The sequence below is a fragment of the Syngnathus floridae genome, chromosome 12 (genome assembly GCF_059516105.1).
Source record: "Syngnathus floridae isolate MCC-2025c chromosome 12, RoL_Sflo_1.0, whole genome shotgun sequence".
NCBI classification, from domain to species: Eukaryota; Metazoa; Chordata; class Actinopteri; order Syngnathiformes; family Syngnathidae; genus Syngnathus; species Syngnathus floridae.
The window spans coordinates 4,342,939-4,367,676 of NC_142424.1; the positions used below are offsets into that span (position 1 = coordinate 4,342,939).

The 24,738-nt window shown below is 43.8% G+C and overlaps 1 protein-coding gene across 4 annotated transcripts in view; it reads left to right on the forward strand.

Annotated features, from left to right (window-relative positions):
- LOC148389632 (mediator of RNA polymerase II transcription subunit 13-like) overlaps positions 1 to 24,738 on the forward strand; it is a 47,995-nt gene that overhangs the window by 4,012 nt on the left and 19,245 nt on the right. For all 4 annotated transcript variants that reach the window (XM_088391115.1, XM_088391116.1, XM_088391117.1 and 1 more), the window contains exon 2: positions 10,734 to 10,971. In XM_088391115.1, coding sequence (XP_088247241.1) covers positions 10,734 to 10,971 — 238 coding nt within the window. The remainder of the gene's footprint in view (positions 1 to 10,733; positions 10,972 to 24,738) is intronic.

Sequence of the window (24,738 nt, forward strand, 5' to 3'; positions counted from 1 at the left end):
CAAAAGTACTTTTAAAATTAGCATCGTCAGTCCTCCACTTGGAGGAACGTGAATCAGGCAGCATCAATGACCATGACAAATGCGTATTTTTTAATTTTTTTTTAAAGCCACTTTTTTGTCTCAAAAGTACTTTTAAAATTAGCATCGTCAGTTATTAAAAAAAATAAAAATTTGGGTCCCACTGATCCAAGTAGCAATGATATTTTTGACTCAACATTTTATTTTTTTGGAGACAGAATGAAACTTTCGCCACCTCTATTCCAATATAAAAAAGTAGTTTAGTGGACCTCTTCTTTTTTTTTATTTTTTTAGTACCAACTGGGCATTACTTGACCTATGTTGGAACATAAAAAAGGTCTTGGCTAAGCAGTCTGACAACCTGTTTTACTGCATTCCTCCATGCGCTAACCTTGTCCCTCTCACTGATTTACTGCAGCTCGCATCATTATCACGAAAAAAAAAAAGAAGTATAGTGAGCGAAAACAAGAGGAAGATGTGATGGCACTTCACAAGGCGCCTGACCGTCATGAGCCGTCCATCAGCGACGACGCATCGGTGCAGCACGTATAACCGCAAAACAACTATGCCGCGTTCCCGTGATTCTCCATCTGTGACGGGACGCAAACGAGCCCCGTGTAGGACGTGATCTGGCTGGCGACGGAGGAGGGGAAAGGGCGGAGGACGAGACGAAGGGTGGGGGAATGTTTTTTAGCTCTGACACAGAGGAAAAAAAAAGAGAGAGAGAGTGAGCAGGGCTGAGGGACTGCAGTGGAATCTGTTTTCATTTTAGGAAAGTATTATGACTGATGTGCATTTCCTGACTGCTGGCCTCAGCCCCCGTTTGAGCGAGCGAGCGAGTCAGACGGAGGGAGAGAAAATTAAAGAGCGAAGGAGCATAATGAGAAGGGAGGGTGCAGAGGCAGCGAGAACAGTCATCTGGCTGTGGACATGTGCAGCTTATTGTAACAGTGACTCAAGCTAAGCAAAGGCAGAGACTATAAAAAAAGAAAAGCAACACACAGGAAACCTTCAGTGTGTTCTTTGTACACTCGCCGGCCACTAAATTAGGTACACCTGCACAATCTAAGGCAATTTCCAACCCTTTCTTGAGCCAAGGCACGTATGTGATTACTGTAGGATTTGTGTTGGATGTGTGCCTTTAAGGGGCGTGGCCTAATGAGTCATGGCAGTTCCTGGCGCATATTCTCAATGTGTAGTTTTGCGTTTGACTCGGGGTCAGAGACTTTGGCTCTCCTTGCCCACATGCCGGGGCATTAAAATACAGCGGCCCCTTGTTATTGATAATAGAATAACAAAATTCACTCAAGTCGTAAAAAATAAATTATTTTTTCAAACGATAGGGAAAAAAGGTGGATAGGTGAATCATTTTTAGATATTGGCTCGCTCTTCATGTGCAGGTGGTCATAACGCTGCGTCCGTACCCCGGAGACAACCTTCAAACATTCGTCGTGGAGCGCGCACATAAACACGACGGAGATTGAAGGCACCCACATGGCCACGCAAGCATGCAGTATGTATCTCATATTGGAAACGCACTAAATCTGCCAGCTACACTTGCACATGCACACAGTATATATGTTTTATGGACTTGAAGGGACGCTGGAGGGGAGGGGGGGGTTGTGAAAACATCTCCGCCAAGGACGCCAGCTTGTGCAAACACAGGTAGAATGCCGACTCTTTAATTAGAGGACGTCTTGTGTCCCCCCTCAACGGGCGAGGAGTGCACCACTGGTAATTAAAGTGTCCTCGAGTGGAGGTCTAATGTGATCAACTAAGAGCCGCTCATTAGCACAAACTGTATTCCAATAGAGATCCCGCCTTTATAATAATGATGTGATGGTCCGGCCCAGAAATAAAGTGCTAAGCTATGCAGCTGTGGGAGCGCCATTAAGAGCGGCGTCTTGATTTATAGCGGACGAGGCGCGGCGGCTTGTAAGGAGACGCAGGTGATCAGCGGCGGTGTCTTTTTAGCACCAGGTTGTTTGTGTTTGCCTTTTTATTAATAGGACTCGCACGGATAAGCACGGGAGAGTGTCGACCGGCAAAGTTTCAAGTCAGACGAGAGAGAGAGTATAATCGGCGTATTTCGAGGATTTTCACAGTTCGGCACCGGTGGATTCACATTTGAGGATTTCTTTTCATTATTTAAGAAATATTTAAATTTTGTATTTAAAATTTGTTTTTTTGTTTTTATATTGCTTTTCCAGGAGCCAAAAAATAGCCAATTTTTGCAGATTTAATTTATTTTTACGCATTAAAACTGTAGAATACATCCAAACATACTTTCATTAAAATATAAGCCCACCACCTCCAAATAAAACATCAATTTTTTGCCGATTTTCAGTTGTAAAGAAAAAAAATACTATAGGACAAAATATTGCAAAACAGTCAAATTTTCTGCCTGTAATTCATCAATTCTTCATTGTAGTAAGCGTTAAGGAACCATTGGAAAATCAATCATTTGAGAGCAGACAAATCCATTTCGGCGACCTCTAAATAAGGACAGAACCAGTCCAGCTTTTCCGATTCCCTCCCGCGACTCCTCTCCAGCGCCTCCATCTGGTCACTTCCCGTTGGCCCGAGCGGCGTTTTTTTTTTGCCGACTGTTGACAGCCAGCGTCGGCTTCACCTTGAGTGCCTGTGGTGGTGCCTCCCACTAATCTGGCCCCGTCACTTCTACCAAAGCCTTTGTCATCACCGTGGGACTTGACCCCGGCCACGGCTGGCTCATGGTAGTGACAAGTGACAACTTACAAATATGAAAGTACTTAAATGTTTCTTTCTGGTGACTCTGCATGAATCAAATTTATTCCGATTTTTAGCTGGATGTCAGTTCTCAGCTAGGTGCTTCTTACCTTGGCCATGGTGGTTACGGTTTTATTGCTGTTTATTTGCCAAATTACATTTTTGGATGGAGAACCAGTTGAAAATGTGAATCCAGGAATGCATTTTGGATATTTTAATCGCTCGTCCACAGGTTTTTGTTCAGTAATTTCAAGCTAGGTGGTCATTTTTGCCGAGTGCCTCACTTGTAAGTCTTGAATCACAGAGGTGATCTTGCAGAAAGAGGGGACGGGATGCAACCACCGCTGGCTTCCCGAGTTGGTAAACAGGACTAGACGGGGGCAGGGGATTTCGGAGTTCTGTGGCCCGAGTGTCAAATATGTAAGTCCCGCGGTGCCAGCTGTGTTCTATTCTTAGCGCCCGCTAGTGTTGGAGCATGTGCGCCGGGCGACAGGAGGCTGAGCGGGAACGCCGGGTTGGCAGCGAGCGCCGCTAGCTGGCTCCTGGAAAGTTAGCTTGGCAGACGAGCAAAAGACTGGCAGATAGAGTCCTGGATGGTTAGATTAAACACATCATTGTCACGCCGCCGCAGCCTCCGCCGCCCGCCGCTCTTATTTATGACGAATTTAGCTGTTATGTTGCATCAGGGGGATGTTCTTGTTATCTCGGGCAGAGACGCTCCATCTGGCTCAGACGCATCTTCACGGATTATTCTGCCTTCCAATACATTTTCCGCTTTACTTCTGGCAAGCGTGTTACACTTTCATCTCGGTGGGGTTGCTCCTGCGCAACTTCCTGTCGACACTTTTCTAACCGCCGTCTTTATCAGCAAATGATGTTTCCATTACGTTTTTTGGTGGGGTGTCCAAATTTCCCGAAAAAATCTTTTCTTGTTATCGTTTTCCTTCAGACCGGGAGCTGTAATTTCCAATCAGCTTTGATTTAAATCTGACACTGAGCATTTAGTACCACTTATACTTAACCTTGAAAATCCCATTTAAAACGCTGATAATCTCAATCCCCAGATCAGGTTGTAATTTGTTGTTCTTATGTGCCTGAAAACACGAGGCAGTTTGTTCCCTTGTAATACATTTACTTTTTTGTGTGTGTGGGAAGCAAAACTATAAAAATGTTCATTCATACGGTCAGTTTATCGTAAAAACTTACGTAAACAACCAAACAAGCAGCATTTTTATTTTTTGTGTTAGTGCTCAGTACAAAGCAAAGTACAAACCGCGCGCTTAGTCATTGATTTCGCAGGTGACAAATGTTCAAGCCTCGGCCGAGGCGTCTTTATCTTCGGCCCGATCTTTTAACGACGGAAGCCGCAGCGACAAAGAGAATGAACTTTATTTAAGGGATGTATTCGCGAGCTTGTAAATGGCCACATATTTCCTGCTACCCAAACGGCTCTGCCGGTATCCCACTTGGCCGCCGTCCAGAGCCCACTTAGGTTAAAAGGGCTCCTTTTAGATCCGGCGAACAAGAGAAGGAGAGAGAGAGACAACACGGTGTTGTCTGCTCGCCTCTGCAAATTCTAATGATCATCATGTGCTCGTGTTCCGCCGAGAGATTATCTGTGACCAATCAGAAGGCTACTTGAGGAGAACAAACACGTGTGCTGACTGTTGATTCACAGAGTTGGCGTTGCATCGATTCTCCTTCGCGCTCATCTCGAATTAGCTCCGTGATTCTTTTGTGTGTTTTTTTTTTTTAATGGAAATGTGTACAGGTCAATTTCACTCCTGGCTTGCGTGTAAACGGTGAGCCTTACGTAAGACTGAGCTGAACGCCGTACAATTTAGGGGACTTGTGGTTGTTGAGTAAACAGCAGATTAGAGAGACAGCCGCGAGTCTGAACCTGCCCAGGTGCAATCCAGGTTCAGATCCAGGTCGGTGGCACGGCCGTGACTACTTCCTGACACACGACCGCTTTCTCTCTCTCGCGCTCTCTCGCCACGCTTGCCCTGTTGAAAAGAGGAAAAAAAAAATCAATGCAGCAGACTGCAAGCAAAATGAGATGTTTCATAGCACTTATGCTCCATTTAGCCAATTTGGGGAACAATAACACTATTTGCTACTCGTAGGCACGGACGCCTCCACGCAGGGCCGATCAGCGAAGCACAGTGGTGAATCATTTCTTTCTCGTTTTCCATCACTTATTAAGGAATTACGCAGACAAAGTGTTCCAATGTACAGTGCAAAATCTGAACTGTTAAGTTTGTTTCAAGGTATGAATTTCATTTGCTTTTTGGTGCTACTAAGTTTGTTACAGTACAAATTCAACAAGTCCTAAATGGATCTAATCATTATTTTATCTTTGCTACATTTCCTGTGCTGTCTTTTGTACAGGATGAACAAAGTGTATCATTAAGAGTGTCATGTTGCAGCGTTTTGAGTGTGACGCCGATGTTAGTCATGTAACTGTTAATTGGTTGCCTAGACTGGTTGAATGCGCGCTCCGCTTTTGTCACACCTCCAATAAAGATGAAAACCCGAAAGAACAAGAATATTATGAATCTCACCCACTCGCTAATTAATTTGTCCCCTAAAGCAGTCTCTTTAAAAAAAAAAAAAGTTGGCCAAGAAAATGGACTAATATTCCAGCATCCGTATCATCTGCGGGTGGAAAAATATCAAACGAAAAGAACAGAGCCGCTAGTTTTAGACACAAAAAGCAATACGAAAATAGATACAAAGAATATTTTGTCCGTGCTTCATCTTTTCCTTTGTTTGCGCTAGAGAAAAATCCTGCAGCTGTTGTATGTTGCTTAGCAACAGTTTTTGTGCTTCTGTGTCTTCCTTGGCTTTTCCGCACGTCTTTGTCTTGACTTCATGTCTGCGCGCCTCGTCACACTTAATTAAGTCAGAGACACCAGTGAGGCCGACTGGTTTATTTATTTGCGCCTTAATTATTTAGGCTAAGCAGGATTCGCCCTTTTCCGACCGTCCCGCCACGTTTTGACAGAACGCGGGGGGGCTTTGCGTGTCGTTATTTGCGCCCGGATGATGTCTTGCGCCCTCCCGTTGCCCGCCTCTTTGTGTCAGGTGAGGAGCGGCGGCGGCGGAGGCTGGCCGCCGCGTGATTGGCAGCTCTATCTGTCACTCAGCCCTGGGGACTCTGGCTGCTCTAATTAGGTCACTTGGCTTGCTCACCTCCCGGGGCCGCGTGCTACAGCACAACGCAGATCAAATGACGCTGCCTTGTGTTGTGGGCTTGGGCGGAGGTGGCGGCACAAAGCGAAGGAAAAGCATCTGTTTAGTGCCTGCAGCCCCGCGGGCCGCTTTCCGAAAGCCCCCCCAACTCCCTCCGCACCTGTTTGCCACATTTGGGTCGCTACATGCGCTCCTTCACTCGTGCAGTAAAACACGTTGCTCTTCATTCGCGTGGTAAGACGCCCGAGGGGTGGGTTAATTTGATTTCGCAGGGCTAATTGATGAAAGTGGGCGTCGGCGCCCGCTTCTTTTTTTCTTTCAATTGCTTGTTTGTTTTTGTCTCTACACTCTTAACTAACTGCTGGGTCTAAAGTTAACCAGATTGGGTGTAATCGTTAACTCAGAAAGCCTAAGATGGCTGGGTCAAGATTTTGATTCAAAAACGACCCATACTCATGAACTCAAGCTACAAAATAAATTATATTCTATGATGGATTGTAAATAAACCAACAGGGACCTACAGTTTTAATGTGTACGAATGAGTTTGATTGTTTACAATCCTGACTGCGAGGCACCGCCGTACTTAACCGCCGTGACTTATTCAACACGACTTCAACCTCTCCTCCCCGCTCGCTGACTGACGAAATAACTTTTGACAAAAGCAGCGTGTCGCCGGCGCCACGTGAGCGAAGCCCCAATATTGGCAGCTCGTCAAGCGTCCCGGCCGATTGGAAGTTGATGAGAAAGCGATGCCACTCGGCCAGAACAAGTGTCTCACTTGTGCCCGACGAGGTAAAACTGCTGATACAAGCCGTCTCTCAATTGCCCAAAGGGCCTCCTTTGTCAGCCCATCAGCTCGCAAGGCTCTCCAAAGCCTCGTGTGAGGAGCGAGAGAGCAAAAAAGAAAAAAAGAAAAAGTGTCATTGCTCTTGGATGGCGTATTTGCAAAGTGCGTGTCAGCTTTGATGGAACTGCCCACTTTACGCATTAGCCACAATTATACAAGACCGCTAAAAGCTACAAGCACGCCCGTTAAGACTAATATTCTTTTTCTCGGCCTCTTTTCAAACACAAACGGTTTGAAGTGGCTAAGAATACGTTTCATAAGGTAATTAAGACGTTTAACGCAACAACAATAAAATTAACTGTTTTCACTTGCTCCCGGGCTCCCCATACTAGTTGTTTTATTTTTCGAGTATTTTACAATTATTGATGTACAAAAGATTGTAAAAATGCAGGGCTGCTCAGGGAAGATATTTTTTTTACCCCGCACGGGACCGCCTTATAATCTCAAAGGCAACCATCAAATTCTATTTAAAAATTTGGTTAAAATGTTGAAAATCAGATAATTAGATGGAAAGGCAAGAAATCCGCAGATATTAAAGGATATCTGACCTAAAAACTGACTGAAGTTAAATGGGTTCTTGTCACCTTTTTATCAATCCCCAATTTGTCACAGCAAGAAGCATATTGATCTTTTATTGATATCCGAGCCAAGGTGCTTGTGGTCATATGTCACGCCGGTTCATTGTTTGCCAAGTGTCAAGCCAGTTATCAGGGAAACCTCGCCTAAAGCCAGATCGATAACATTATGATTTTTATATATCAACGATATCTACTCCTATTGATTTTTTTATTGACACGCCTACTTGCGGTGGCTGAGCCTCCGGCCGAAAGGCGGCTGAGTTCATACATGCATGTCGGCTTTTGTCAATTTTGATCAAAATTCACTCGTCAATATTATTTTTTGTGAGTAATGCTAAGATGATAAATCAAAGGCAGTGAATACTCCCTATCTATTTTAGAGCTACGTTTTGAGTTCACAAGCACACGCCTCCCTTCAGGACGACACTATGATAAAACTCTGCGCTGTAAGGAAATGAGCCTCGCTGTAATGGATGATGAAGATTATGAGGACATGTCCCGAGCCTGACCTTCTGCTTGAGTACACATACATGCGGTAATTCCAAGCCTGAGCTCCATCCAGGTCACCTTGTTTTCATCAGGACGGCGCAGTTAACACACTTGTTTACGCTCCGGTTTCGTAAATGCTTGGATATTTCAAAGTGATTTTTTTTTTTTTTTTTGGATGTGTGGTTTTACAGTCGGCGGGGGAAACAGTAACTCTTGAGTAGTCATGAGATAGAAACAAAAAGGTTGTATGAGGTTGGTATTATGTGAGAAATGCTTTTATGAGCTTTTCTGCTCACTTTTAAATCGTAAGATGACTGATGGGGGTGTTTTGGGTTGTTGAGATACTCCCAAAAGGCTTTGGGTGATGGTGAGGCAGTGCTGAGAGATGAGAGGGAGAGCAGAGATGGTGAAAGATAATAGAGGTGAGAGGAAGGTCACCGTTTTAGTGGCGGAAGGGAAAGCTCTTGTTTTCGGGTCCGGCGCTGACTCTTAAATTGGACCGGACGACCTAGTGAACAACAGGCGGGCTCAGAAGAGTGAACGTTTTATTGACAGAGACAAAAATACACGATTGTTTTTTTCTCCTCTTTGACCTATTTGCTTTATGTTGGTATTTAGGTGACGACCAAAAATTATTATTATTTTTTTTATGTTACATTTTGTTTGGGGGAATTTCCAGTTGCCATTTTTGACATCTTGACAGAAAGACTTTAAAAAAAAAAATACAGTATGAGAAATTTTAAAGTGCAATTGTGGTGCAAGATTTAAATCCAGAACCTTTTTTTTTTTGGTAAATTTTTTTTGCCCTTTAATATAAAAGTCAATGCAACAAACATGCATGCACAGACACTACTAAAGCTGTTACCGTCACTGTGCTTGATACACTTTTCTGTATCCACCTCCCGGCGATTAACATTCGTACCATTAAAGGTTGTTTTTGTTTGCGTGGCAGATTACAGCACTGATTTGTCACTAAACGCAAGCGATTGAACGGCAGATAATTTAATTTGCAGGGTCGACAGGGCTTTTCCCGCTCCCCTTTCACTCTAGTGTTTAAAGTGTGAATTTAGTAAATGCGTTGCGATAACAGGCTGATAGTATCAGTCTAGCGTGATGAGACATCTCAGGCGCTGAATAATAGAATAGCAAAGGTGTTTCTATTCTATCGTGTATGTTATTATACCTCTGCTTGCAATGAATAATTTGCACAAAAAGAGTCTCGAGTACACGAGCATGAAAGTGATCAAGAATCCAAAGGGACCAAACATTAGGAACATCTCTCATTGTAATCTGGGGCCCAGGATTTGTTTTGATTTGAAGGCAATTTTTCCCTTGGGAAATAAATGGAAGGAGGAATAATGAGTCTCGCTTCAACCTGTTGCTTTCATGCAACATGCAAAAATATTTGATCATTTATGAATGATTACATCTCTATGTGGCTCATGTGGATGTGCATGAGTTGGTCAATAAGGGGAAATCTAAAACGGAAAAGGAAGAAGACTTCCACAACTACTATAAGTGACTCAGTAACTGCAGTAATATTAGCCATTTAGTTGTAGAGTATAAATAATATTTAGTATTGTTAGTCTGTCTACATTTGTTTTTCAAATCTCTATCGCTCCACACTGATGCTATTTGAAAGCCTGTCGCAGCTCGGGAAACTTGAGTCACCAGGCACCACTACATTTTGGGCTAATCACAAAAACGAGCATATTTACTGCTCGCATAAAAAAAAAAAAACGCTTCAATAAAAATGATGTAGGTGCGACAGGTAGATAGATAAACAAGCGCGTCTTTGTCTGTTTACATGAGCGCATCCAGGATGGCGTGCATGCCATCATCATGGCATCTGTTGTGTGTGACATGTCAAGCGCTCTATAAGTAATCCTCCACGAGCGCTTGTCGGGATTCGGCGACACCCCGCACGGAAAAGAAGTTTGCACATTTTGCCTTCTGCGCTCAACACTGACAGGTTGCATGACCACCCATCTCTCGCCACCCCCTCCCCTCCCTGATCCAGTAGCAGTAGACAGCAGTGTCAAACAGTAGAAGGACTTTTGACACTGACTGGGAGTGACGAGGCAGCAGTGGAAGCAGATGTCTCTCTCTCACTCACCCTTTTTTTTATTTTGCGACGTCTTTGGTAGACGCAGCATCCTTGACCTTGTCGTGGCTAATTTTAAGGCAGGGCTTATCGCCGCGCCAATGTTTATACCTCCCATTACACGCACTGTCATTATAGGAGGAACTCGTTTGCAATTATGGTTGCGCTCAGCATGCAGCTGTGCACATGCAAGACGCTGCAAGTGCATTGTCGCTCGTGCTCGGATAAACGTGAATTTCAACAGGAAGTCGGCAAGCGTAATTGGACGTCCTCCGAGGAGTTATTGATCGCATTAGATGTTTTTTTTTTTTTTCTTCATGTGAAACACAACAGGGCTATTGCAGTGTAAAAGCCTCGCCGCACTCACGTTATTGATTCATGCTTAGTGCTTGCTTTATATCATCCTGCGTGTAGGAAAATAAATACATACTAGATTGGCACTCAAAGATAAAAGACCTCCGGCAAGTGAACAATTTTAGTAAATTGCTGACATCAGTAGACCTCCTGCAGCTTTCTGGAAAAAATAAAACCCTCACTAACTAACCAATGGCAATGAAAACAAACCAATTTCACAGAGATGAAGAAAAATCAATTCGAAGCACATGCTCGGAAAGGAGTACAGTCGCGAGATGCCTTTCACACCGCCAGGTGATCAAAGCTTTAATGTAACTCGAAAAAGATAAATGCCCACCGTTGCGAATGACTGACAAGAAGAAACGATGGATTAATCAGCATTTCTGTCTCCCCCCATCAGGCGGATTTGACGGGGATCAAATGGCGCTGCTACAACTTCCGTGGCGGCGGCGAGTACGGTCCGGTGATCTCGGCGCCGGCCCAGGACGACCCGGTCCTGCGCAGCTTCATGCGCTGCGTGCAGGCCAACCTGTTGTGCGTGTGGCGCCGCAAGATCAAGCCCGATGCCAAGGAGCTGTGGATCTTCTGGTGGGGCGATGAGCCCAACCTGTCAGATGTCATCCATCATGAGCTGGAAGGTGAGCGAGAGGAGGAGGCAACACTAGTTGCTCCTCTTTTTCTGTCTACTGTAATGTGCTTGTTAGATTTGGTTAGAAAGAGGTGTATTTAAATCTGATCATTCATGCTAATACAGTTACGGAGTCAGAGTTCAAAGCGATGCCGTGTAATACGAGTCAGATCATCTTTGCCCATTGAAATAAATGGGAATGCCATTAATCCGTTCCATCCTACTTCCCACAAACAACAGTAAAATTCGTTTTTTGTATCGGGGTGAAAATAGCACACTATACAGCAATCGTGGATTTTATGAATTGTCTATTAGCATTAGCATTATGCTAGTGGACTTTTTAACGTTTCTAACATTTTAAAATGCGCTATGTGTTCTCCTCGTTAATTTGATGTTTAATATCAACTGACAGTAGCAACATGAATAGTTTAGAGGCCTTTTTTGAAGGAATGTTAACTATTTGGTACTGCTTACTGTGAAGCGACTTTGAGTAGAAAATTGGCCATTTTTATTTTTTGGGGTAAAAATTGACATGCGCTTGGTCACGCAACAATGTCAAGATACCGCTTGTCTTGTACTTGATTTGAAATGAGCCGCCATGGGCAATTTGTGTCATAACATGAAGTAGGTTCTTCTTTTACTGCAGTTCAGTGATTCCGCACGCATGCTGTCGTTGTCGAACACACAAAAGGCCTCTCGCGGCGCGAGCTGTCAATTCCTCGGCGGGCTTTGTGTTGTTTGTTTAAGACGTGTTTGCGCTTAGTGCGTAAAAGTCCTTTACTTGTACCTCCTATAGCACATATCTATAATGTGTTTGCTTTGCAGCTCAAGTGTTTATATGCTGCTCGGCTACTATTGCCACGCCGAAGCGCGGCGCGTGTGCGCGCGAGAAACGAATCACAGTGAGCTATCGCACATGGGAGACTGCTACTGTCAGCAGTATTGGCCCTATTTATAGAAACATTTGCATTATCTGGCCGCGCACGTGTGTCGAAATCCAACATATCGACTAAGCCGCGGGAAGACGGCGCGCGGGGGAGGCGGGATTATATTATTCTGCCTCTGCTTTCATTAGAAGATGGAAGGGGGGGGATGGAAGCGTGGATGCAGGGGTTGTCGCGATTGTGCGAATTGGCCATGAAAGAGCTTTGAAGGCGCAACATGCGAATGCTTGACAGATGTCGGCGAAAGCTCTTTGTTCCCGCATGTGTAATACAGAGAGGTCCTTTGTACGTTGATATTGTAGCTCCAGACATACGACTGCCTACACGCAGTCTGTCCTCAGTCATTTAATAGCCTGTTGGAAGTGTGCAGGATGGAGACATAAAGTCAGCGTGGTGCTCAGACGCGAATTAGGCTTCACCAGAGTCATCTCGGTTACATTGATGTATGGGGGTCCCTGGACCCCAAAAGGTTTGAGAACCTCTGGTCTGACCGTCTCTCCTTTTCAGTGATCGTGACTGTCAAATCGATATAAAAAAAAGAAAAGAGGATCCTGTAATTACAATGTCCGTCCGTGAACCCGCTGACGGAACGTGTTGGTGTGAAGAAGTGCTGAGTAGCCGCGCGGTTAAATGTTGAGTACGTCGCTATTGTTTGAAGGTGATAAATCTCTTGACTGGTGCTTAAGTCTAAATAAATGATGCCTTTGAGATAGTGCCAGGAGTGTGCGCAGCCAGGATGAAGTGTCGCACCCTCTGGCTCGCGCCACCTCTCTGATATTGTCTTTGCTTCAATAGCAAGTCTTTAAGGAGCCTGTTTTCACACTAAGTGGCATCTTTAAATAACCACAAGGGGAAAGAAAACAACACACAAGAACCATTTTGAATGATGTTCATTCGAATCTGAAAAGAGACACAAGAAAGGAGCATTTTTCAAGTCTAGCTATTTTTCGTCATTCATTTTACAATGTTGAGCCAATGCTGGCCTGGTCGTGTTTGAAAAAGAAAAAAGGCAAACATTTTCATCCAGCTGAAGGATCGTACATAACACAGCAGATTTTCGTATTGTGCAACGTCATCGCAGTGTTAATACTCATGCACAAGCACAATCTGTGTTTGCAGATAATGAGATGATTCATCATAAGGATGAATATTTCATCAAAACAGGAGAGAGATATTATCTATTATCTGGCTATTTAAATAAGTGCCAAATTGTAATATCCCAGCTGTGCTCCGAAGAGACCTTTATGCAAAGCAAAAGTAATTTATTAGATATGAGAACTTTGATAAGCATTGTCCATGCCTTTTAACATTAGCAGCTAATCAGCTAACGGTTAACAAATAAAGCCACGCAATTCTTCAACATCTAGAAAAATAAACATACATCAATCTAAAATACGTTATTTTATTTATTTATGTATATTCATATTTGTATACAATTCCACCGGTGTTCCTCAGGGTTCCTTACTAGGCCCTCTTTGTATTCAATCTATGCCGTGGGCTTCAGTTTCTTTAGTCAGAACACGAAAAGGAGCATATGAGTGCTAAAGTGGAGCTGATAATGAATGCAATGTATTTTCTGGTGAGAGTTAAGTAGAGGCTGATGACTTTGATCACGCCGCAGGCGGTGTTCCCATGTGCTGCCATGACAGCATGTGGTCAAGGTGAGTGCAGTAGGAAGACTTAACACAGCCAAGAAAATGTTTTATTCATATGAAATCTACTGGATGACAGGAGACATTTTTCAAACATTTCAAGCTCTTTGTTCGTCCCTCAGCCCCGAATTTGTAAAAACGTCGCAACCAATCATGGCTCATCAGTTTTCTGAAGCTGAGCTGTGAATGGTTGTTCGTGAAACATGGCAACTGTGATGTCATTTCCAGTCGACAGCAAGTGGCAAAATGGCCGCCCCCCTGAAATGAATAAAAACGGGTGAATTTTTAAGAGTAAGAGCCCTTACTTGTTTAGCAGGTCAGTGTTACCAATACATGACAGCACCCCGGGGGATATATGTTGGTAACTACACTCAATTAAATGCATATTTAATTCAAACCACCCTTTGAGACACCACAGAGTGTAGACATGACTAAATAGTACATGTCAAATGTGTAATTTTAGACTCTCATAACCTACAATTGGCTTCACTTTCATCACCATCCGTCTCCTTTTGAAAACATTTTAGCATCATTACAAATGTTTCAGCAGTCACCGACTTCCCGTGGGAGTGAAAGCGAAACAAAGTGAGAGATGAATTAAAAAACAAATCCGTCTCGTGCATTCCATTATCAATTCTGGTGAAATGAAAATATGCGAGCAACAAGTGGATCAGAGCGGCGGCACTTATGAGAAAATAATTATGGATAATGGAATTAACAAAAGAGGGCAGAGTGACTTGGTCATGATTTAGGCTTTGGTAGTCACACGCATGCCTAAACACAAACAAACAGGAGTTAATGCTAATCTAAGATGCCTAACGCAGGCAAAAGTATTGAGACAATCAATTAAAAATGATCCAAATAAAATGTCCTCCTTATAGACGAGCGGAAGTTGTTATCGTCGTAAAAACTGCCACGGCCTCCCGTAGGTGTAACGGCCAAGTGTCCGGATATTTTTGTCCGCGTAGTGGCTGTGTCGTGCGAAGACGTAAACCCGTTAATTTAACTCCCAGCAAGACACCAAATAAACACATTCGGCTAAAGTGTTCCTTAATTTGCTGTTGTAGGGCAGATTTGCTGAACAGATGCGGCGTTTATAGCCGTGTTCCCCCCAATACACATGCGCGCGCACACAAAATACACACACACGCACACACAATGGCACCTGTCCACCTAATAGCAGTATCACATCGTCGGATCAGTGATGCATGAAGTGTTTTGCTTGAAGTGCAGCGCAGCAGCAGTTGTTAAGGGACGACAAGCTTGCACACGTTTTAACCTTCTCACTTAACGGCGGCCCGGACGAATGTTAACGCGGCCAATCTTTATGCACTGCTGAGAGGGCTGCCCAATACACTTTAAGGGTTGTCGGGGAATCTTAATTTCACATTGTCGCCGTGCGCAAATTAGCAGATGCTTCCGAGTGTGCGTCGCTGGCCGACTCGTTTGTAAGGAAAAAAAAAAAGGATGAGAAACACGTTATTGTACTGCTGTACTTAAATTAGTTTTTAGAAATTCAGACTTAGCCTAAATTTTTGTTCTTGTTAGCTACTTTTTTTTTTTCATCCAATCAGATTGTGCCTCCGTGTGAATATAATTTGCTCGTTCATTGACAATTAGTAGCGCTGACTGCATTAGCAACTGTTTCTTTTAACCAATCCGATTTTCTTCCTGCATAGGTTTCGTTACAAAGCATTTAAGGTTACGACTGGCAGTAAATTGGCCAATATGAATTTGTCGGAAGGCGTTGGGGATTAAGGGCAAAGGGACCCACAGGTCATTTAAAAAATAAAGAAGCAGAATAAAAATGAGAGTGGGTGAAAATGAGCTTTTCATTGGGTTATTTTAAAAGAGAAATAGCTATTATTATTCATTGCAGAGAAACATTCTCCTGAGAGGCCACGTGTCTGTTGGCCTTGTGTAAGGTGAAAAAGGTATTTACGGATAAAAATGTAATAAAAGAGCTTTTACGAGTGAATTTGGTCGGATTTGCTACAAAAAGCGGTTGGCCGACAGCTGGCCTATTCAGGTAAACTAGGAAACTCTCTAGTAGTTTCTACTTTCAAACTGTTGATATTTACTTTGCTGTAAAACTGACGTAATAATCTCAAGAGAATTACACGTTGAATATTTAAACATTGTGTCCCTTAGCTTAATGCTAACATATAATGCTAAACGTCATAGACGGGCTAAAGAGAATTAGCAGTAACAGCGACTCATCAACACAAAATTGCAATTAGATCCATTTTCAAAATCCTTCCGTCCTAGTTCCCTGTATGGTGTTAAAAATTGGTCGTGACTACGAATAAAAAATAGGAATGGTAGAGTGATGTTATTTTGATTAAAAGGCGAAGGAAAAAAAACTCTATCCTAGATCCATAACAACTCCTGAGCTGCTTTTCTGTGTCAACAAGTTTTCCTTGGCATGCCTTCTCTCTTGTGACGCCTGCCTCTCCTCTCCTCTCTCGCTCTCCATCCTCTCCCTCCTCTTCTCAGCCTTTGTTGTGCTTTATTTTGCTCTCCTCGCTTGTTTTTGCCGCTTCTCTCTGTGATGTTAGCGTGCTTGGCAAATAAAAGGCGGGGGTGGGGTTTGCTGTACAAGTGCCAATCAACGCCCGCTCCTCTTTGCTCCTTCGGGATTTGTCTTAGGAGCATCTCTCACCCGAGCGCAACTTAAACCAGATGGAGTGAATAATTTCCTGTTATTTTTTTGTTTGTTTGTAATGAAGTCTGTAACTAGGTCGCCAATTGCCTCAATAGGGACAAGGCTTCCTCAAAAGGAAGACCTATGGAGGTGATGAGACCCTTGTGAGAATGGAGATGCTCGTGAAAAAGTGAGTCACATATGGAACCCCCCCTAAAAAAAAAAAAAAGAAAACATGGGCGAAAAAGAGGGGTGGAGGGGCAGTCAGACGAGGGAGGGGAAGATATCCATGAGACGGAGGGGAGGAGGAGGAGTGCGCTTGCAAACAGAAGAAACGCCTTGTTAAGGAAGTGGGAGGCGACATCTGGGATTTGTCTTGAGGCCCATCAAATAGACGGCGTGCCATATCCTCGGCTTATTTGGGGGAAAATTCACACCGAATGTGTGGCTAGTCTGTTCATCTCCAAACAGCAAACAAATGTTCAGTCATGGCGTAACAAGGAAACTGTTTTTTTCCTCCTCCTCTAACTTGGCTCCCCCGGTGGTGAGGAGGGGGGGGTGTAAAAAAAAAAAAAAAAGGAAAAAATGACCTCAGTCTTGTTGACTTTTCTGTAAATTTGTCGGCAAGGACTGAGGATCTCTGATTTCCTTCCCTCGTTCTTTTGTATCCACCCCCTTTGGGCTGCCAGGGCGTGGCCTGTGACCTCCTGACCCTCCACTGTGTGTGTGTGTTTCAGTCGAGATGTAAGGGTGAAGTTTCCCAGCTGCACACAGAAGGGTGAGGGTGGTAGAGAGGGGAGGGGGGGAGCATACATTTTCTTCTCCTTCCTTTAAAAAAAAAAAAACACACACACTGCCAGAAAGAATGAAAGCTTTGTGTGTGTTTGCGCCTTGAGAAGAACGGGCAAAGAGAGACTGAAAAAGCGACAGAGAGAATATTAAAGAGGTAAACAGATAGAGGAAAGAGTTTTTGAACATATTACAGAGCGAAGGAAATTTCCAAGGTATCAGAGAAGAAGGGCGACTCCGGAGTTGACGGGGAGGCGGGGAAAAGTGCGACAAGGCTGCCAAAATGTGAACAAAAGCTCAACTTTCTTTTTTTTTTTTTCCAATTTGAAACCACAATAACAGTCAGGAAATCGCACACCTCCGTCAGCTGTTAAGTTTTTTTTGTGTGTGTAACTGTATAGCACACATTGTAGCGTATAAAACGATTTGCTCAATCTTGTAAATTGTCACGAGAGCAATCTCCGACTTAAAAGTCAGCAGACAGAAAATGAACATCGTGTCGGATAACGACACTGCCTCCAGTTGTCATGTCAGTCCATGAATCAGTTTGTTCTCACCCATTAACCGATGCCCAAAGCGATCGGAAAAACACGAGGAGCCTCGAACGCGGGTGACTCATGTTTACTATGAGCAAATTCCTTCCGCCGCTATTTGTGGATCTTTTATACCACCGAGCTTGCAAACAGCTGATTCGTTTTCCGCTTGAACGATACAAAGCGTCGGTGACGGTTGTGAATGATTCGTTTTCAGGAGTGAGCGACCGTGAGTCGAGCCGTGCGTGCGGGATGTGACGCGCTTCCCTCCCGGTTTTTGAAAATCAGCAGTTTGTGTGGCCTTTCAGCCCGTGTCAAGTGACTACTCCAGCCAAAATTGATTTTCTCCACTGGCCTTTTCCCGCTTTTTATTTTAATCAGCTTAGAAGAGCTGATTTTGTTGCCGTCGCCGCACAATCGATGCTCCCGCCGCAGCCGGTTTGCACTCCAGTTGGTTGACTAATTTGAATTAATCAAAATACTGTAACATGTTTGTGCGAGTTGAAAACTGTCAGCAATGAATCTGATCTGAGACCAGTTCCATTCGTTCATAAACGCCGCCAGTGGCTCAGCCGATTCGTCCCCACGCTTGAATCGAGTGCATCTTGGTCCTCCCTGGGAAAAAGCCAGGAGGGCTCTCCAGCTCCCTCCCGCTCCTCCATTTGGGGAGGGGCGGAGGCGTGTAGGTGAAGGAGAGCGCGAGAGAGCGAGAGCTTAACTGTCAATCTGCGGCCGCCGCTCCCCCCCCTCCCCCACCCGCTGCAGTGGCAGTTAGGGAGCCCTGTGGAGTCCCACTAAGCCTCTCAATAGCCGCCTTGCCTCCCACCTCGAGTCTCATTCACTTCTAATGAGGTGCTCAAGTGTCTGTGGCTTAACATGAGGGTCAACAGCACAGAAATGAGACCTTTTATTTTATTATTATTTTTAATAAACACCCATTTGCATGCTGCGCTCGTAAATGCAAACGTGATAAATGGAATTATGCTCGTTGGATGCTGCACTGAGAGTCTCTTGACCTCATAGGAGGTTACGGCGCCCGGATTTTTTTTTTTCTTTTTAAACAAACTTGCTTCTACTGTATGTGATGTGCTGCTGCTGTTATTTTTCCTCTTTCCTCAAAGAGTTCTCCGAATCAAGTGTGTTGACATTACGCAAAAGGCTAACAGCCGAGTCGAAAAGGTTGATGTGTTTTTCTTTTAGAATCCTCTTAATATCTTTTATTATCCTCCTTGACATTTCTTTTCGGAATTGCCGCCGTCTAAACTTAGGTTGTGTGCTGATATGCTCTTCAAAGCTATAAATGGAGTGATGCCATATGTTCTTTTGCGCTAACAATATGATGTCATACTTAATAGTAAACTGTCAATAAAAGTTCACCCGCAAGCAAACACTTTTACGCAGACAGAGAAAACACGGTGTGTTTTGGAGGAGTGGCGACATCATAAAAGCGAGACATAAAACCCAGACTATCATGCACAATTTTTATAATCTCATCGGTTAAAGGAAGCACGCTCAGCAAATTAGGCCGAAAAGAGTCGGGCCATTCAGAGGAGCCATAAACTGCGGCGCGCATAATTTTAATGCTACCTCGTTGCTTTATGTCTGTATTAAAGCACATCTAAGGAATTCATCCTTTTTTTTTTTTTGCGTGTATTTTTTCTAAACTTAATTTAAAATTTAGATGAAATTAATTTAAGTGAGTACTAGTCAAGATATATTTTGCGTGTATTTTTTTTTTAAACTTAATTTAGATGAAATTAAGTTAATTTAAGTGAGTCCTAGTCAAGAGACAGCAACAAATATAAGCATAAATTTTGAGCTAGCTACTAGCTAACTGTATTACACAAGGAGGGTTAAAGGAGTAATCCAAGATTTGTGTAAAATCAATGCATACTTCAAATCTGTGTTCATCAGTATGATTACTTGGGGCGAAATCTTCTCCTACTGATTTTTTGCCATTTAATTATATTTTATTCATTAAATGTCGGCGATATGGAATCCAGGATACCAGCTGTGATTCTGTGCAAATGCAAATGAGACCGAGAGGAGTTTCTAGACGACGTGCGAAAAAACAGCTCACAGACACCACGTCCCGTTCATTTATTCATTACCGGCGACTTATGGGAGAACACTTGGCACTTTGCATCCATCCGCGCCGCTTCCCAAACATCAAAACGATTCGCTTTGTGTGTGTGTTTGTGTGTGTGTGTGAAGAGTCACAGTAAGTGACTGTCAGTTATGAGGGAGTGAATGGGGAAAGTCGGTGTTAGCGTTGGTGAGATGCCAACACACAAAAACAGAGCGGCCACACATTTCGCGCCATCTTTTCCCTGCTGCTCCTCTCCAGTCATTTCCAATCCGCCGCAGACTTTGCGTTAATACAGTAAATAGCTGGTGAATTATATATTTGCGCTGTCAACATGCTGTCACACTATCCCGCATGCTATCGCAGCAACTGCGATGCTTAATCAATTAAACAGTTTATCGCGTGCAATCTGTTCTCCGGCTCCGCTGAGATGATTATCCGTACATTTTTTGTTTTTAATCTGTAAAAACGTCCTCTTTTTGATTTGAGCGGGAGACTAAGTGAATATTTGAGCTGAGCTAGTGGGGGGTTTGATGTTGGTATTTTGTGTTGCTTTCAATAATTGATTTTCCTTTTCAGCGTGCCCATGACATTTACTTCTCCTCGATTATGTAACGAAATAGAGACTGAAATATATTTTCAGCTCTTGTTGTCACTTTGACTCTTCAGTTTTAATCAGCAAATTATTGTTGATGTAATTAGAGTGAAGGAGCGTTTGATGGTTTTATTTTTACTGTATTTGGGGATTTTTTTTTTGTTTTCCTAATTCACTGAGCAAAACATCTATTCTTGTGCGTTTGAAGATCATGCTGCCTTGTTTTGATAGCAGTCGACATAAAGTTCTTTGTAAATTGGCCAAATGGAAGACGAGATGCTAAATACAAGCAATAAGCGGTTTGTGGGATTCAAGATTTAAACGTTGATGCCTTTTAGTTGCGAAAGTCCAACGTACAGTTGAAACTAGTTTTTCACATCTGCTCAGATAGTTCTGTTTTTTTTTTTTATTTGTCTTTCCCTTACACCCTGAGTCAAATTCCCCCCTTGTCAAAGCCAAGAGAGAAAAGCAAAGTACTGAGAAGTAACAAGGGGAAGTTGTTTGAGTGCCGAGAGAGAGCGAGAGCGAGCCGGTCATCCGCCCGCTTCTACCCTCCACTTTGACCTCGGCCTCGCAGAGGTGGAGCTCTGCTGACTGCAACTTGACTCCGCCGCTTCAATTCTCACTCTCGCCACAAAACAACCAAGAACTTTTTGATCCTAACTAGTATTTTTTTTTTCTCTCCTATTTTTAACACACATGCCATCATGTCTGTTTGCACCACTGCTACACATTCTAAACACCTCCAGACGCAGCCTACACATCCCTGGTGCCTTCTTTCTTTCTTTTTTTTTTTGCCTGACTCACCCTCACAACTATGCAAGCAACTCCAGCTCAGTCACTTAATTGATTCCAGACTTCCCTCCACAAGCCTTCACTCTCCATAAGCGTCCTTCTGGACTCTCTAGGTCTCAGTGCCGAGTTCATGTTTCCATTACATGGTGTCTAATGACTTGATGGAAACATGCTTGTCCATGTGCAATGTTATCTTAAGACAATAATTGTGTTGCTAAGTTGGCAGCGCTACGCAACTTTACGTCCTCCCCCGGGTTGCAAGTTTTAGATTATGTAGCAATTTTTTTTACATTAATTTCTTGAGGACACGTCGTCTCCTAACTCTTCTCTTCCTCATCCAGTGAATACTTGAAGAAATTACTCTTGTGGTCGGAGAAGTGGCTTTGATAAACAAGTTGGCGGCATCTCAAGAGGTTGTAATCAACTTCATGATGTTGAAACAAGGTGTCATTTTAAAAAAAAAAAAATATATATATATATATATATATATATATATATATATATATATATATATATATATATATATAAATAACACCTTAAAGTGGAACAAAATTTGCGAAAGGTGTAAGCTCAAGAAAATAGCTTGCCTCCGTTTTATCGCACTTTTAAGAACTGTTATTACGCACAGAATTGTGTAAGTGTGTATTTTTTTGTGTAGCTGTGTAAACACACACACACAGCCCACTAACAATATTCACGCACTGCTGTATAAATTCAACCTCATTAGAGTGTTGCTACATGCTATTGACCTTACCTGGCCCTGTCATAATCAGTACACTTGATGCTTATGTGAGGAAAATAGGAAAACACCTGCAGTCAAACAAAGGTGTGTGTGTGTGTTTGGGGGGGGGGGGGGGGGGCGCATAAACTGCACTTATTTTAGATTGCAGCAAATCTGCACGGGCTTCGCGCCACGGCCCAGACGGGGCTAGTTTAGGGGGGAACGGGTCGGCCCTTGAGCTGTGGGTGATATTGATCCCAGGCAAATGAACAAATGGAAGAGCCGGAGAAAAGGGAAGGAGGCGAGCGGGGAAAGGTCGCCGCGTGTTGTCGCACCTTGGAGATCAATAGCAGCTTTGTTTGTTGGCTCGCCGGTGTGCTTGGTGAGGGATCGCGCCCCCTAGTGGTGATGTAAAAGATGGTGGAGTTACGCGGCCGTCAACATGGCTTGTTTGTTCATTTTCAGTCTGTTTGAAAGAAAATGAGCTTTAATGAAGTTTTGGCCTGTTTGAGGAGTCAAACTGTAAATTGAAAAATCTCTATTTATATACCCACCTGTTGATAAATTGCGGTTTACCGTCCCCATTTTAAATACAGTGTAGAAAATACACTTGTAAAACGACTTTTCCCTCTCCTGCAATGTCCCAGCCTTGTTTTCTGCGCGAATCAGTAAAAAGGCAAAATGACTTTAATCTAATTGAGAGAGTGTGGCTGATAACGTGCGGCCCATTTACATTCTCCGGGGCGTACTGCAGTTGGCTGTAGCCGCCGCCGCCGCCGCCGCGTCTGTGATGAATGACGGATCATGATGCATTAAAGCCCTATTGCACTCAGCTGCACATTTGAGTCTCTGCAGCACGCTTTTCCCTCGGGCCATCTGTTTTCCTCCCCTGATTAACAGGCAGTAAATCTGAAAATGTGGCGCTTAGTGACGCGCTGTTGCTACAGTGACAGTGGCGCCGTGTTTTCCTCCAGCCTACATGCACAATTTCGACATCACCGTCGCCGCGTGTTGAATTTGACGAGCTTTTCTCAAGCTATTGACACTTGTGCTGATGCCGTGCTAACTCTAATGGGGATTGCGTAGTTGGGGTCTAAATGGGTTCCGTTACTACTGTCGGGATCCATAAAAAGAAGGTTATGCTGTACTGCTGCTTTTCTGGGAGAGAGGCAGAGGAAATCCCCGCATGACAGTAACCCTTTATTGTAAAAGACTTGAAAGTTGTTGTGTTGGAGTACATTAGTTTCTCAGTTTGAGAAGTGTCAAGTGTGAGGAAAATTCCAGACTTAACATAAACATATACTTCCTTGACAACAATTACTACTTTCCTCTTAGCCCGATCATTGACTGATCAAGTGTTGCATTTTAAAATATACAAAATATGCAAATTATTTAGCTTAATGTAAGTTCCAGAAGGTAAAAAAAGCAAATAGATGAAGCAGCTAATGCAAATTAGCATCAGTGGTACAGTGAATGCAACAAATTGAACACAAAGGTTGCAGCAACATCATGTAGACAGACAATATTTGTACTCATATTCTTTATCCTCTCCATTGAATGACCAATATCAGTGCTAGGTTTCAGGAGTAGAATTTCAAATAGTCACTTTTGCTTTACTTTTGTTCTCGTTTGGTTGACTTAAAGCGAGGTGTGAGAAGATGTTTTCCTAGCCCCCCCCCCTCCCCCCATCTTGTCGGTCGAGTTCAGCAGTGTTGAGCTGCAAAGTTGATCTTTTTTAAGAGGTGTACAGAGAAAGAAGAGATATCAGGAGAGCGGTGAGAGCTAATGAGCTGGATTTTGCCGGAGACTTGGCATTCTGCTCATCTCACTGCTGTTAGATAGAGCGAGCTGGCTCCAGCAAGCTTCCTGTCTGCGCCCTCAAGCAGGAGTAAATGAGGGCTGGGTGTTGGGGAGGGAGCAGGAGGGGGGGGGGGGGGGAGGAGGTGGATTGGGTGTTGGAAGCAAGAGAACAGAGGAAGAAGGAGGAGGAGGAGAAGCAGGAGGAGGGCACGCTGTTGAAATTGAATGCCAGGACGCCATGTTCTCGCGCCTGCGTTTCCATGGCGACAGGGTAATTCTGGCGAGTAAGGAAATTTCATTCACCCCTGTTAAGAGGCAGTGGGCTGGGGGGGGGAACGCGAGATGAAAATATTAACCGAGCACAAGGGCGGGAAGACACATGACATAAATATGAGATGGAGAATGAAGCCCCCCATCACCCCATGAGGTCTTTGCATTCCTCTTTTCTGTGATGATGCTGGGGTTTGCCCCCCCCCCACCCTGCACCCCAACATCACTTCCCCACACGCAAACACAACACCCACCCTGCACAAGCTCAGCCCTGCAGGTATACAGTATGGCGCAGAACAAAGACAAGCACTGTTAACTGGACGCTCGCTGTGTTTGTTTATTTGGGAGCTGCAGTACAGTAACATTCCTAATCCCCACCCCCCACCCCATTTTTAGAATATATATATTTTTTTCAAAATAAAAAGCTGTTTATTATCACTATGAGTTTGAGTTTAATGTCAAATGAATGTAAAAATGACCCAATTTAGGGTCAATTAGACCCGACTTTCTAATTTGTTTACAAAACAACACAACTCCCCCAAAAATTTTCCTTTTTTGACCCAAATTTGGTTACATTTGACCCACCTCTTTTTAGCTTGTAGCTCACTTGCTTGTCAGCAACCTTTTTTTGTTGTTGTTTTTGCCCGGGGGCTGTTGTGATGGGGGTTTAAAAAAAAAAGGGGGCTAGCCCACAACTAGACACGCATGTGCAAGAACTCGAGCACGCGAGTGGCGCCCGCACGCTTGCTCTTGGGCTAAGCGAGGCTGACAACTGCACTGGGCTTGACTGGCTTGTCGCTGCAGCTAACCTGACACTTGCCCAGTGTGCGCACTCACATACACACACACTTGCTCTCAGTGACATCACAGCGCGCGTTTTCATCCCCGAGCGCGATTCCCGATATGATGCGCCGGTTCCCTCATCAGCACATGCAGCATGTGGTGACA